At 49.4% G+C, this 14,136-nt stretch overlaps 1 protein-coding gene across 2 annotated transcripts in view; it reads right to left on the minus strand.

Annotated features, from left to right (window-relative positions):
• Positions 1-116: 116 nt before the first annotated feature.
• The window catches only part of tmeff1a (transmembrane protein with EGF-like and two follistatin-like domains 1a), a 20,546-nt gene continuing 6,526 nt past the window's right edge, over positions 117-14,136 (minus strand). Inside the window, exons 2-10 of one of the 2 annotated variants that reach the window (XM_040170838.2) lie at positions 11,979-12,088; positions 10,276-10,405; positions 8,794-8,823; positions 7,453-7,549; positions 6,787-6,935; positions 3,984-4,043; positions 2,564-2,687; positions 2,222-2,383; positions 117-2,066 (exon numbers count right to left, since the gene is read on the minus strand). In XM_040170838.2, coding sequence (XP_040026772.2) covers positions 1,979-2,066; positions 2,222-2,383; positions 2,564-2,687; positions 3,984-4,043; positions 6,787-6,935; positions 7,453-7,549; positions 8,794-8,823; positions 10,276-10,405; positions 11,979-12,088 — 950 coding nt within the window. In that variant the 3' untranslated portion in view covers positions 117-1,978. Of the gene's footprint in view, positions 2,067-2,221; positions 2,384-2,563; positions 2,688-3,983; positions 4,047-6,786; positions 6,936-7,452; positions 7,550-8,793; positions 8,824-10,275; positions 10,406-11,978; positions 12,089-14,136 lie in introns of both variants that reach the window. The other variant, XM_040170836.2, reaches the window with a different exon arrangement.

Raw genomic sequence — 14,136 nt, forward strand, 5'->3', positions numbered from 1 at the left:
GTTTCTGCAATCATCACTCACACGGTTTCTGTCACATCCCTGATCCTTCACAGGAAGTGGAATACGAAGACTTGAGCTCAAACATCACAGGATGAAGACACGTTGGCACCAAACTGTACATTAAAAAAACATTTCCTTTTTATTTTGCAGAGACCAAAAACCGCCTCCAGAGTCTACATGCAGAATAGCAACATGTCAAACACATTCTAGTCACATTGAGAGGAGTCACGGCTGCGATGGTCGACAAGTAGAAACACGCTGCTACGACCCTTTTACACTAAGACGTTACAGGAAAACAAAAAAGAGACGACCCCCCCCGACCCCCCCGACCCCCGACGGCAGCTGACTGTCGGATCCGTCGGTCACAGTGTAAACGACCACAGCTGATCTCTATTCTGATGATTCCTTTGAAACTAAATGATTTTGGACCAGACTTTCCCAGTTCTAAACGTCCCTTCGTCGCCCCCAAACGGATGCAACGATCCGCTGTAGCTTCGCTTTACATTCCTACGACCTTCTAAAACCACGAAGTCACGGCCAACATTCTGGGTGTTTGTGACATTTTGATCCGGTTAGTTTTGCTTTCACAACGCTTACTTCCTGTCCTCATCGCCTGCTTCCTGTCCTCATCACCTGCTTCCTGTCCTCATCGCCTGCTTCCTGTCCTCATCGCCTGCTTCCTGTCCTCATCGCCTGCTTCCTGTCCTCATTATCCCCTTTGTCATTAGCTAGGACGAGACATCGTTGCCTACTTCCTGTCGTCTTCACCTACTTCCTGTGGTCTTCACGTCTTCACGTTCCATCGTCACTGGCGCCACCAGCTCCGTTCCTCCGTCATGGTCTGGCTACGCTGCATCGATCCTTTGGTTGGTTCGATCATCTCAAACCATTTAGAGGGTTTTGTTCTACTTGCTTTTCTTTTTTTCCAGTTGTAATGACAGACAGTTAAAAGGTCGTAATTTATACAAAAGTCAGACACATCCAGAAAAAGGTTTTCAAGCTTGAGACGAACAGTTTGACCTTTCACCCCTTCGTCTCGTCGTCTCAGTTTTAGTCATTTTTCAGTTGCAAAGTGAGTCAACAGCAGTAGAGTTTGTGCATAGTTCATCACAGTCACGTTCTCTAAGAGGAAATGCGTTCAGATTGTTGGAACAAATCAGCTTTCAACAAAAAAAAAACCAGTTTACATGTAAATTGTTTCCAATGTGACGTTTAAATGCCTCCGAGGTTTCAGTTTTTAAGGGGGGGGCATCGTTGACGTCCAGCATTCATCCGTCTGCATGAACTAGAGACTAACGTCTGTATCCGGTCACGTGTCAATACCGTAATAACAACAGAAGAAAATGATCCACATGAAAACATCGTATCAAGTTGACATTTTGCAGCTGATGCTTCTTTGCCTCCTTCGTTCGTTGTTGCTGCAAAGACAATCAGCCACTACCTACTACCCCCCCCCCCCCCCCCCCCAGTTAAAACTACATCACAATACACAGTCACAAGTCATGCCAATATACAGGAACTACTACGTAAACAGTTTAGAAACGAGATCATCGTAAACATGGAAGTAAAAAGTGCTTCTGATTGACAGAATGAACACAGAGTGACCATGTCTCCCCGTCGATGCCCCCCCTCACCTGCTACGGCAACTCAGCAGGCGGCATTTGGGGATCAGCTGCACGACATTAGTAGAGAACAAAAAGCTCAATAAATTCCCAGTTCAGCACATTCCAGAGGGGCTGATATCCACGAGGAAGCATTTAAGGACGGAGAGCGACGGCTCGCTCAGAGAGAAAGGAAATACTTTCCATCCAAAAACGGGAAAGAGGAGGGAAAATAAGGCCCCTTAAATAAACACCATCATTCTTCTGTCCTAACGGTTCCTCGGGTGAGGAAAAAAAAACCAATACACCAAATCTACCGTTAAAAAAAAGCTTTTGCTTCCCACGACGTAAGAAAGAACTTATCAAAAGGAAGCGGGCTATACCATCCGGGAGCCGGGGTCCGAGGAAAAGTGTCCCAGGTTCTGCTTCTGCCGGCGACCCCCCCGCTGGTTTTTAGGACATTTCCTGAAAGGACGAACAGAGGAGGAGACTCAACGTGGAACCACAACGAGACGCAAATTAAGACGTCTACGCGGCTGGTTCTTCATCGGCTAGTAATGGCGCTGCCTTTGATACGCTACATGCAACCGCTTTAAACGGCTTTAGACAAGCAAACCGACCTTGTGATGCACATCACCACGGCGACGATGATGGCGATCTGCACGGCGCCTATGATGGCGGCGATGAGGACGTAGTGGAGCTTCTGTCCGCTGGGCACCACGTACAGGATGTTGAAGTCCTGAGGCTCGTCACACTGAGCGCCCCTGTAGCCGGCGTCACACCTGCAACGCCGCATGTACAGTGAAACGCAGAACATATACATGGAAACACTAAAGTACTTTAATGTACAATACGTATGTACTGGAAAGTACTTTCACTCAGGAGCTGGGTCTTCTATAGAACTATGTGGGTAGTATTTATATATGTACAGTATACACACACAGCAGTAGTACTTCACACACCTGCAGCTGGCCGTGCTGTACTTCATTTCACACTTGCCGTGGACACAGTAGCCGGCGTAGCTCTCAGAGCAGGGGATCGGCCTCCCGGCGTAGAACCCGTCACCGTGGTCCAGACCGGTGGTCTCTGGACGAAAGACAAACCAGTTAAACCGACTAAACTGGTGTTCAATAAACGGAAATATTAAATCTATTAACAAGACTATTGTGAAATACAAGGAAAGCTCAGATATCAAATGTTATTCCGGGATTACCGTTGATCCAGTAAGAGAACAACGGATCACGAATATCCAAAATCATGATGGTACCCGTATGCTAAATTATGTTAGCTTAGCATAACGAGCGGAAAGAAGGGGGAACTGTTAACCTGGCAGCAACTTGTTTGTTACATACCAGACGTTTTTAGAGGATTTGCTGTGGTTTTGAGTTGTGTTTATTGTGGATAAACGTTTCTAATGACGGCAGAGAACCCGGAGAAGGTCCAGATGAACGAAGGGACGATATGATTTAAAACAGTTGAAAGACCAGTTGTATCTTACTGGTGATATCTCACTTTAGTTGACATCACAGTTCACTTTAGTAATCAGGCGGCAACTTCTGGTTCTTTAAAGTGAAGGCGGAGTTTCATGAGTTGAGTTGGCGACTCCTCTGCTCCCATAAACGTCTATGAGGAAATGACTCTACTTCTCTGTAGTGACCAGCAGGGGGCGACTCCTCTGCTCCCATAGACGTCTATGAGGAAATGACTCTACTTCTCTGTAGTGACCAGCAGGGGGCGACTCCTCTGCTCCCATAGACGTCTATGAGGAAATGACTCTACTTCTCTGTAGTGACCAGCAGGGGGCGACTCCTCTGCTCCCATAGACGTCTATGAGGAAATGACTCTACTTCTCTGTAGTGACCAGCAGGGGGCGACTCCTCTGCTCCCATAGACGTCTATGAGGAAATGACTCTACTTCTCTGTAGTGACCAGCAGGGGGCGACTCCTCTGCTCCCATAGACGTCTATGAGGAAATGACTCTACTTCTCTGTAGTGACCAGCAGGGGGCGACTCCTCTGCTCCCATAGACGTCTATGAGGAAATGACTCTACTTCTCTGTAGTGACCAGCAGGGGGCGACTCCTCTGCTCCCATAGTTTATGGTTTATGGTCTCGGTCTCTAGTTTCAAGTCTTCTTCAATACAGATGATGTTCATTTAGTGAATGATGGTCCATTTAGAGTCAAACAGACCATGAAGCAGGGGACACTTTAGGGCGGGGCTACATGCTGATTGACAGGTCTCTACTTCATTCCTCCTCAGTCCAGATATGGTCACTTCCTGTCTACTGGTTGAAAAAAAACATTTGGCGCCGGCTATTGACACAGTGAGGTTGTGACCGGCGTCTCTGGACGTCTGCCTGAAAGGACGGAGAGGTCGCTCACCTAAGACGTTGACCTTGAAAGGACTGCTGTCGTCCTTCTTCCCCGGTTTGTCTTTATCAGCTGCTGGGGAGACGGAACCAGAACCAACACACTGATTTCAGTCCTTTCATCCGTTACATGTTCTATTTCCGCAGTGTTGACACCTGAATTACTACCTGCTGTCTGTGTGAGAGACAGACTGAAGAGGAGGATGTTTACTCCACGTCTGAGTCTCGCTTCGTTTGTCAAGGTGGTGGAGTGTGTGTGTGTGTGTGTGTGTGTGTGTGTGTGTGTGTGTGTGTGTGTGTGTGTGTGTGTGTGTGTCACCCATTCTTCTGCTACACACACACAGGGAGGTACAATTGAAATACAGAGAGACAAACACAAACTCATCCATCTTTAGTACTCCATCATTCCTCCCTCCTCCCATCCTCCCTCTGTGTCCGTTCCTACCTCCTCCCACCCTCCCTCTCTCTCCCCCTTCCTACCTCCTCCCATCCTCACTCTGTCTCCGTTCCTACCTCCTCCCATCCTCACTCTGTCTCCGTTCCTACCTCCTCCCATCCTCCCTCTCTCCCCCTTCCTACCTCCTCCCATCCTCCCTCTCTCCCCCCCTACCTCCTCCCATCCTCCCTGTCTCCCCCTTCCTACCTCCTCCCATCCTCCCTCTCTCCCCCTTCCTACTTCCTCCCATCCTCCCTCTCTCCCCCCCTACCTCCTCCCATCCTCCCTGTCTCCCCCTTCCTACCTCCTCCCATCCTCCCTCTCTCCCCCTTCATACCTCCTCCCTCTCTCCCCCTTCCTACTTCCTCCCATCCTCCCTCTCTCCCCCCCTACCTCCTCCCATCCTCCCTCTCTCCCCCTTCCTACTTCCTCCCATCCTCCCTCTCTCCCCCCCTACCTCTTCCCATCCTCCCTGTCTCCCCCTTCATACCTCCTCCCATCCTCCCTCTCTCCCCCTTCCTCCCATCCTCCCTCTCTCTTTTTCAGCTTTTTCACGTGGTCCAAATGAACAAAATCTCCCAAAATCGAATCAATATTTTTTACTTTAATGCCGACCAGCTGCTCATGTTCTTCTGACTCGATTCCAGCTGTGAGCTGATGATCGTATTGAAAATAGAGATTGTTTCATGTTGCCGTCGGATCAGAAGACCGATGAGAATCGATCAATAACGCAACCTAACCTAATTAGCTTCAATCCATCTCTGAGACATCAGTTGAGAGTCAGGTCCCCCTTCGGGCAGATGCTCTTCGTCTCGGGGGGGCTCGACACCCACCGCTTCTCCGAACCAATCAGATGCTCCGTGACGGTCCACCTTGAAGCCGCTGAGGAGGGATCCATAGGTAACAGGGCGTCTGCGGTTAGACGATACGTCTGAGATTCAAGGCTGGTGCGTGGAGGTAAGTCTCAGTGTGGGGGGGCGGGGGTCAATAAGAAACATCAGCAGCCGAGGCCTGCATCCATCAAGCCACAAAGATGATTCAAAAAATATGATGTGCAGTGAACCGTAGATTTCCCATGAGAGTGTTTAACCCTCGTGATGAGGAACCAGGAAGGTGAAACCAGAGCGGTTTCTCACTCGAGGCGTCCACACTTAGAGTGTCACAGAAAACCACTTCTCTCTTTGCAGCCTTTGGTCCTTTAAACAGAAGCTACATGTGTTAAAGCTGCATTCTGTGTAGTGACCAGCAGGGGGCGACTGCTCTGCTCCCATAGACGTCTATGAGAATATGACATGTAAACATGAGTTTATGGTCTCAGTCTCTAGTTTCAAGTCTTCTTCAATACAGCATGATGTCCATTTAGTGAATTATGGTCCATTTAGAGTCAAACAGACCTTAAAGCAGGGGACGCTTTAGGGCGGGGCTACACACTGACTGACAGGTCTCTATCAGTCCATATATGATCACTTCCTGTTCACTGGTTCAATGGCGATGGCCAAATTGCCGAGCTTGAGTCTTTAAAACGTCCACAAACAAATAAATGAACCATCCTGGACAAATGTGCTTCTTGTTTTCCAGAATATCTGATTGATGAAGCGTCCTGCGTGTATCTGTTGGATTGAGGCCTCGTGGAACCACAGTGAAACCAGCCGCACGCTCGGTCTGCGGGTTAATTGGAAACATCGATGATTGGATGCGTTCATTTGTCCCGACACGGTTCGGATAACAAGGCTGATTCACGGCAGAGATGAAAGGCTGTCACACATCCATCCTGCATTTTACTACGTCAGCACCTTAGTGTGGAGCAACAACCTCCGTCTGTGGCACCGGGATGCATGGAGGAGGAGGAAGGTGTTACACATCCACTGCGATTCAGGGAGAATTTAAAGTGACGGAGGAACTTGAAGTGATGCAACACGGTGAAATAGAGCTGAGCTCTGAGAGGAAAACATCTGAATAATTTCAGCTGTGACAAAAAAACAGGAAGGACTGAAGTAAAGAGATCGAACGCATCATTTTCAAGCCTGCGTAGCAAAACTAGATATACGCTAGTGCTACTGGGTTAGCGTTACTGGGCTAGCCTTTGTTCTACTGGGTTCTTGCTACTGGGCTAGCCTTTGTTCTACTGGGTTAGCGTTACTGGGCTGCCTTTGTGCTACTGGGTTAGCGTTACTGGGCTAGCCTTTGTTCTACTGGGTTCTTGCTACTGGGCTAGCCTTTGTGCTACTGGGTTCTTGCTACTGGGCTAGCCTTTGTTCTACTGGGTTCTTGCTACTGGGCTAGCCTTTGTTCTACTGGGTTCTTGCTACTGGGCTAGCCTTTGTTCTACTGGGTTCTTGCTACTGGGCTGCCTTTGTAGCCTTTCTAGTCTTCGTCTTACCGGGGCACGGGCCCAGGTGTTTGACGTCGATCTGCTCCTGCTTCATGCACGACGCCTCTCGGACCAGACAGGGGTTGTTGTAGGAGTTCCCGTCGGTGGCGCACACCGGGTTCTCGTTGTGGCCGCTGCAGTCGATGTTACAGATGCACCTGAAGAAGAAGAGAGCGGGTCAGTGTTTCTACCAAGGCATCGTATCATTAGCTGGGGCTCATTTTGGAGACTAAGCCGGTAATTCATTGTCCACTGACCCGGCGTCTGCACAGGTCAACGGTCCTTTTTTCAGACATACCTAATTCAGAGCAAGTTCTAATTCAGATTTTTCAATTAATTCACAGACTCAGAGAGTTCATCTTCTCAAATGTGGGGTTGCACAGGGTTCCAGTCTTGGACCTTTATTGTTTCTTATTTCTACAAAGGATTTATCGATGTATTTGAAATCCCTTTTCCTATAATATCTGCGGATGACAGAACCTTCGCCGATTGAGAAAACCAATAGTGGTTTTGATGCCGACGCCACATGGATATTTTTTCATCCATGCTACGTTTTTTTATTTTTATTTAATTATGCAAATAAATTTAACTCTGAGGATAACGACACACCAACAGGTAATCGTCCTGGAGCCGCCTTAAGGAAGCTGTGGGCTTCTTCTTCTTCATCAGACTCACCAGACGTCCTCAGAGTCCTCGTCGCACTCCGCTCCGTATTTACAGGTGCTGCACTTGGTGAACTTCTTCCCGACGTCGGAGCCTGAACCCTCGTCGTCTGCAACAATACGCATAAAGTATTCATATAAGTGTATAAGTGTACCGTCTGACGCTAGAGACACGAGTCCAGCAGCGCGCAGAGGAGGACGAGTTGTTGCACGATGAAGTGTTTCTAAGTGATAACGACAAACCTTTTATTGATCCTTTAAGAGTAATAAAACACCGTGAATGGAGAAACCACATCACCTTCTCCTAAAGAGCATGAATCGTCCTATGATATCAGTTGTTGGTAACAACCGGAACACGAAATATCAAAGAGATTAATCTGGGACATCAGACATCAAATGTCCTCTGAAGTTATTTCATTAATACATACATACGTTTTTACACAATAAAAAATGCAAAGATACATTTAAAGCTTAAGAGCAACATGATGATTAAAATGACGCGAGGGGGTTGAGGCTGTAGAGACATGTAGAGCTCGGAGCGGCTCAGAGGCCCCCGATCGATTGGACGAGGAGCCGCAGCAGAAAGTCTCTTTGTCCCCGTTGGACTGTGGAGGGTCTGGGTGGGTCTGGATGGGCCTGGGTGGGTCTGGGTGGGTCTGGGTCTGGATGGGCCTGGGTGGGTCTGGATGGGTCTGGATGGGTCTGGGTCTGGGTGGGTCTGGGTCTGGATGGGCCTGGGTGGGTCTGGATGGGTCTGGGTGGGTCTGGGTGGGTCTGGATGGGCCTGGGTGGGTCTGGGTCTGGGTGGGTCTGGATGGGCCTGGGTGGGTCTGGATGGGTCTGGGTGGGTCTGGGTCTGGATGGGCCTGGGTGGGTCTGGGTGGGTCTGGGCCTGGATGGGTCTGGATGGGTCTGGATGGGTCTGGGTGGGTCTGGGTCTGGATGGGCCTGGGTGGGTCTGGGTGGGTCTGGGCCTGGATGGGTCTGGATGGGCCTGGATGGGCCTGGGTGGGTCTGGGTTGATTAGCCGGACCAACAATCCGAGGACAGAATCTAGAAGGTGGCTGAAACTGAACCGTGGCGCATAGAGTAGAGAGGGTCCCATGTCGAAGTGTCCCTGAAGAAGACACCCGACCCGTCCCGGCTCCCCGGGCGTCCTCACGGCAGCTCGCTGCTTTAGTTCAGGAGGGTCCGACTCTCTGAAGCTCTTTTTCAGCTGCGTCTTCTCCTGACTTTCATGTGTGGAATCTTTCTTCTTGGTTTTCTTGAGTATCGTTTGAGTAGTTTGGGTAGTTTGATCATCGAGTGCCATCAATTCACGTGTGTTTGACTTTAGTGAAAAAAACAGACTCACCGTATCCGTCTCCGGAACCGGAGCCGGGATCTGTGAAGACAGGAGAGACACCAGCGTCTCTTCATTACAAGGATACGTGGTGGAACCATGATAATTACAGTTCTTTGACATGCAGCATTCTGTCAAGTTCCACCATGCAACACAGTTAGCATAGCTTAGCATAGAGACGTGTTTTCATCTGGGGCGTGGGAACGCGTCTTTCCCTTATTCCACAGTTATCTCGTGTCTCATCTGTTTATTTGGAGGTTTATTGCTCTTCAGGTTGACAGATCTGACCGACTTTGAGCTGGAGTCCCCAATGGAGACGTACAAATATCGTCCCTGAAGCTGAGAGCATGAAACTATTGACGCCCACGAAACAGAGTGTTTAAAAAAGTACTTTTTTTCTAAATGGAAGCGAGCAGTTGGTTTGGAGGAAGGAAGGAATGGACGTAGAAACACTTGGGTAGGAAATGAGGAAAGGAAAGGTTGGATGTGTAGAAGGAGAGAAAGTAGAACGTATTCTTCTTTTGTTTCATCCAGAAAAACCAGCCGGACTGCAGACGAATGTGAGTCACCGCTCTAACTCCCCTGTTTCTAGAGTGGATGCGTCCACATTCAGGTCAGACGGGGACATCATTCCACGTGTCTCGTGAGACACTGGAGAGAAGCTCAATGGAGAGTCAATAAAACCTGCAGAGGACATTGAACATCTTCATCATCGTCTCCTCCTGAAGGTCCCAATGAAGCAGCACAGTCCAAATGAAGGCTTCCACACCTGGAGAAGCTTTGAAGCAGGCAGTTTATTCATGAAAAGCCTTTTGTTGGACGGGACACCGCTGCCACAAGGTGTGTTTTACTATTTGTTAAATGAAATCTAAATATTGAGCTTCATCCTCACATGAGTGAGCGAAGGAAGATGTAACTCGCCAATCACAGCACAGCTGGGCGAGAACACCAGAACTCTAATGTTATTTATAAGAAACCGACACGTCTCTTTTTCTCTTTGTTCAGCTTCATTTGGTTTGGATTTTCTGGTGGCCGATCTAATATTTATAGTTCTGGTTTTAGAAAAGCCTGTAAATGACCCCTCGGGGTCCCCCACCGACGGACTTTGTCATCCCCATTTCCACCGGTCACTCCACATACACCTGTCACGTGTCCTATGTCCCCTGTCACGTGTCCCCTGTCACGTGTCCTATGTCCCCTGTCACGTGTCCCCTGTCACGTGTCCCCTGCACCCACAACACAGTTGCACTATGTTGTCTTATCTGTCTTGTTACGCACCAACCGCCAAGTCAAACTCCTTGTACGTCTCACATATTTTAGTGATAAATGTTTCCTGATTCCTCCAAATAACTTTTTATATTTTGGGTATGAACTCTGGGGCGTAAAAGAAGACGAGTCGCGTCCGTCTCCGCCGGGCGATACCAACGGACGGGGAGCAGTGATCGGCTGTTGAGGGGCACCGTCCTGGATCAAGGGGCCTCCTGGCGGACTCACCGGCTGAGCAGGGGCCGTCGGACACGCGCAGGATGGCTCTCTGCTGCTTGCAGGACGCCTGCCGGCGGTAGCACTCGTTCTGGTAGGTGTCTCCGTTGGAGCCGCACACCGGGACGTAGTTCTTGTGACACTGGAAATAAGACGGGAATGTTAGTGAAGTCTCAACGTCACCGCTGGACTGGACCCACTCGGGACCGGCTGAGAGGCGGCGCCGGGGTCGAGTCGGGCGGAGTTAAGGTCCGTCGGCTGTTCACGGTGTCACATTCGAGGCCAATAGAGCCGATTGTGCCCCTGAATAAAGGTTGGCCTGACGAGCCCCAGTGGTTTGCCCGTATCGTTGATCTGATGGGAGGAAGATCTTCAAAGGACTCTGAGGAGAAATCAGAGCGTCCTGATCATGTTTCAACCTCCTGTCGTGGACGTTTGAAGCCTCCTTTACTTTTTTCGACCGTATTTGGGAGGTCAAAAGCGTCCCCTGCTTTGTCTGCCTGTTTGACTCTAAATGCACCATAATTCACTAAATCAACATCATCTGTATTGAAGAAGACTAGAAACTAGAGACTGAGACCACAAACTCATGTTTACAATGTTTACTGAGGGAATAAATCAAGAGAGAAGTAGAGTCATTTCCTCATAGACGTCTATGGGAGCAGAGGAGTCGCCCCCTGCTGGTCACTACAGAGAAGTAGAGTCATTTCCTCATAGACGTCTATGGGAGCAGAGGAGTCGCCCCCTGCTGGTCACTACAGAGAAGTAGAGTCATTTCCTCATAGACGTCTATGGGAGCAGAGGAGTCGCCCCCTGCTGGTCACGTGAGGTATCTGCTTCCCTTTAATAAAATTCCTCCTGCTTGTAATGGTGCGTTTCCACCGAGCGGTACGGTACGGGTCGGGTCGGTACGGGTCGGGTCGGTACGGGTCGGGTCTGTTAACCATGATTTGGCGAGCGTTTCCACCGCCAACAGTACCCTTACTTGATAGGCGTGGTGTATTCCAGAAAGTAGTGATACGGTCACTTGATGGGCGTGGTACATGACGGAAAGTAGATTGAAAACTGACAAAAACTGAAAGCTAACCGCAAACAACAACGGAGGACGTACAGCCGATCCTGTTCCTGCTTCTCCATATGTGGCTGTTTGTCACAAGGAGACGACACTCTTTGTTTGAGCAAAGGCTACATGCTGCAGGTGTGTTACGTGTGTTGTCTTCCCCTTGCGGCACGTGCAAATGACGACACTCTTTCAACCAATCAATGCTCTGCAGTGAGTCTAGCTCCGCCCTTTAGTACCAAACACCTGTGCCAGGTGCCCCAACGGAAGGGAACCCAAGAAGTGGTACGGTACGGGTCGGATTTATGGTACCATTCTCAACTTTTAGCAGTGGAGACACAAATAAAAGGGTACCGACCCGACCCGTACCGATCCGTACCGCTCGGTGGAAACGCGCCATAAGAGACTAGTTGTGGTTTCTTTTAATCCTGATATCAACAGAATGATGGTCTGAAGCTACAAACGTTTTGGTACAGCCTTATTATTGGCGTAGGTGTGTTAATAATAACAAACATATAAATTATGTTTTACTATAATATAATTATAATATAATTTAAGAGATTGTACTCTTTATGATTCCATTGACGGAGAGAATAAAGGAGTGAACACAGCAGGAATACTGAACCGTAGACGCGTAGTAAACTTCTCTTCCTACCTGGAACTGGCAGACGCATTTGAGCTGAGCTCCGTCGTCTCTGCACGCGCCGGAGAATCGGCAGGTGGACTCGTCGCAGACCCTCAGGTCGCTCTTCTTCTCCGACAGATCTGCAACACGGGGAGAAACGCAAAGGGTGAAACGGGGGGGGTGTTAAGTGAGGGAGGCGGGCCACACAGTGTGTGTGTGTGTGTCTGTGTGTGTGTGTGTGTGTGTGTGTGTGTGTGTTGTCTTCAGGCCCTCGTTCATTTTACAACAGAAACAAGATGCACATGATTCCTTCTCTTTGGTATCAGACCTAAAGGAGCTGACGGAGCGAGGCAGCTCCACCTCCCAAACCCCCCCCCCCCCCTCCCCCACCTCCCACGTCCCACCCGGTCGCCATGGCCACCCAGCCCAGCTCCTAATCTAAACCCCCCCCACCGCTTCCTCGCCCCTCCAGGACAGACGGACGTCGATACCCTGTCTTCTGCCCTGCGTCCTTTAGCGCTTTAGCCGCTGCACAGCTTCTGTTGTCTCGTTGGTTTGTACCCACAATGCACTGCTGGGCCCGCTGGAGGGAAGGGAGGCCCGGGAGAACCAGAACCAGGACGAGAGGGGCGGACCCTGGTGGTTGGACACCACTATACTGGTCCGGTGAGGATATAAAACACAGAGAAAATACTTCTTTGACGTCATTTTCTCGTCTTTCAAAGAACAACAGTTTACAACATGTAACCGATGCTACATCGTAGCCCCGCCCCTATCTGCTGTAGCTCCTCCCACCACTGAGGGGTCTGACCTTGTGATGCTGCGATAAAGTCTTCCTTGGTTCTGATAGAACACGGAACATAGAACACGGAACATACAAAGAGATCAGCTGCTTCTTGTTGTGCGTCACATAGAAACGCGCTTTTCCATCCGAGCGAGTTATCGGGAACAAATAGAGACTCCAACTGCACCTCAATGCGGAGGTGTGAAACACACACTCACAGACACACACACACACACACACACACAATGACGTGTGAGGCTCATTTCATAGAGAAGTGAAACCTTGTCCATGACTGCAGTATTGATCTGGTTTCTCTAAAAGAGGATAAATGATCCTCTGCAGACACATGAGATGGGGGGCAGGGCGCTGGGGGGGCAGGCGCCATTCAAGTAAAAAACACCATCAGGGATGCATCATGGGAATTCAAACCCCATGTTTTGAGGGCCGTTTCCTGCTGCGTCACATGAGTCTGGGACCGTTTGTAGGGACGGTGCAGATGCTTCATTCCCTGAAACACCAGAAGAAGAAGGAGCTAAACTCCTGTATAGTAGAATAGTAGAATACCTTAGAAAATAGAAATATAAAACCCTCGTCAACCAATAAAACACCAGAAACCTCCACTAGAGATTTAATGATTTCTCATATCCATAAACTACTTTAATACCTTCATAAAACCCCTTTAAATAAAGAAGTCAACTATTAAATGTATTATAAAGACACAACGTTTGAATGTTTAATTTGGCTGGTGAGCAAATGAAACGCACCCCGGGACAGACAGCAGCAGGTGACCACTGAGTCTGCTGCTCAGGTGACTTCCTGCAGAGAGAAGAGCTCAGGTCATTGATCTGAGGAGACGTCCGACAGTAAAGATACGTGTGATCAGAGTAGAACGAGACCCCGTGTGGTCAAAACAAGGCTCAGAGCACCAGTCACACCAGTCACACCATTAACACCAGTCACACCATTAACACCAGTCACCAGTAACACCAGTCACACCAGGAGCACCAGTCACACCAGTAACACCAGTAACACCAGTAACATCGATATTACCAGTCACACCAGTCACACCAGTCACACCAGTAACACCAGTCACACCAGGAGCACCAGTAACATCAATAATACCAGTCACCAGTAACACCAGTAACACCCATAATACCAGTCACACCAGTAAAGCCAGTAGCACCATATGCGGTAACGTCTGCAGCGCTAACGGCGCTAACGGTGCGAGCTAACCAGCAGCGTGCGCGCGGGCCGCCTCGCTCTGTGCGCCGGTTGTTTCTGGTGAAACGTGGTCAGCGTGTGAACAGAAGCTCGCGGCCTCACGGAGCCTCGTTAGCGTCCTCGTGTCCCCGCGGCCTGCGAGGAAGACTCCCGTCATCTTCACCTGGAAGAGTGCAGATTATT

The sequence above is a fragment of the Gasterosteus aculeatus genome, chromosome 3, assembly GCF_964276395.1.
Source record: "Gasterosteus aculeatus chromosome 3, fGasAcu3.hap1.1, whole genome shotgun sequence".
Lineage (NCBI taxonomy): Eukaryota > Metazoa > Chordata > Actinopteri > Perciformes > Gasterosteidae > Gasterosteus > Gasterosteus aculeatus.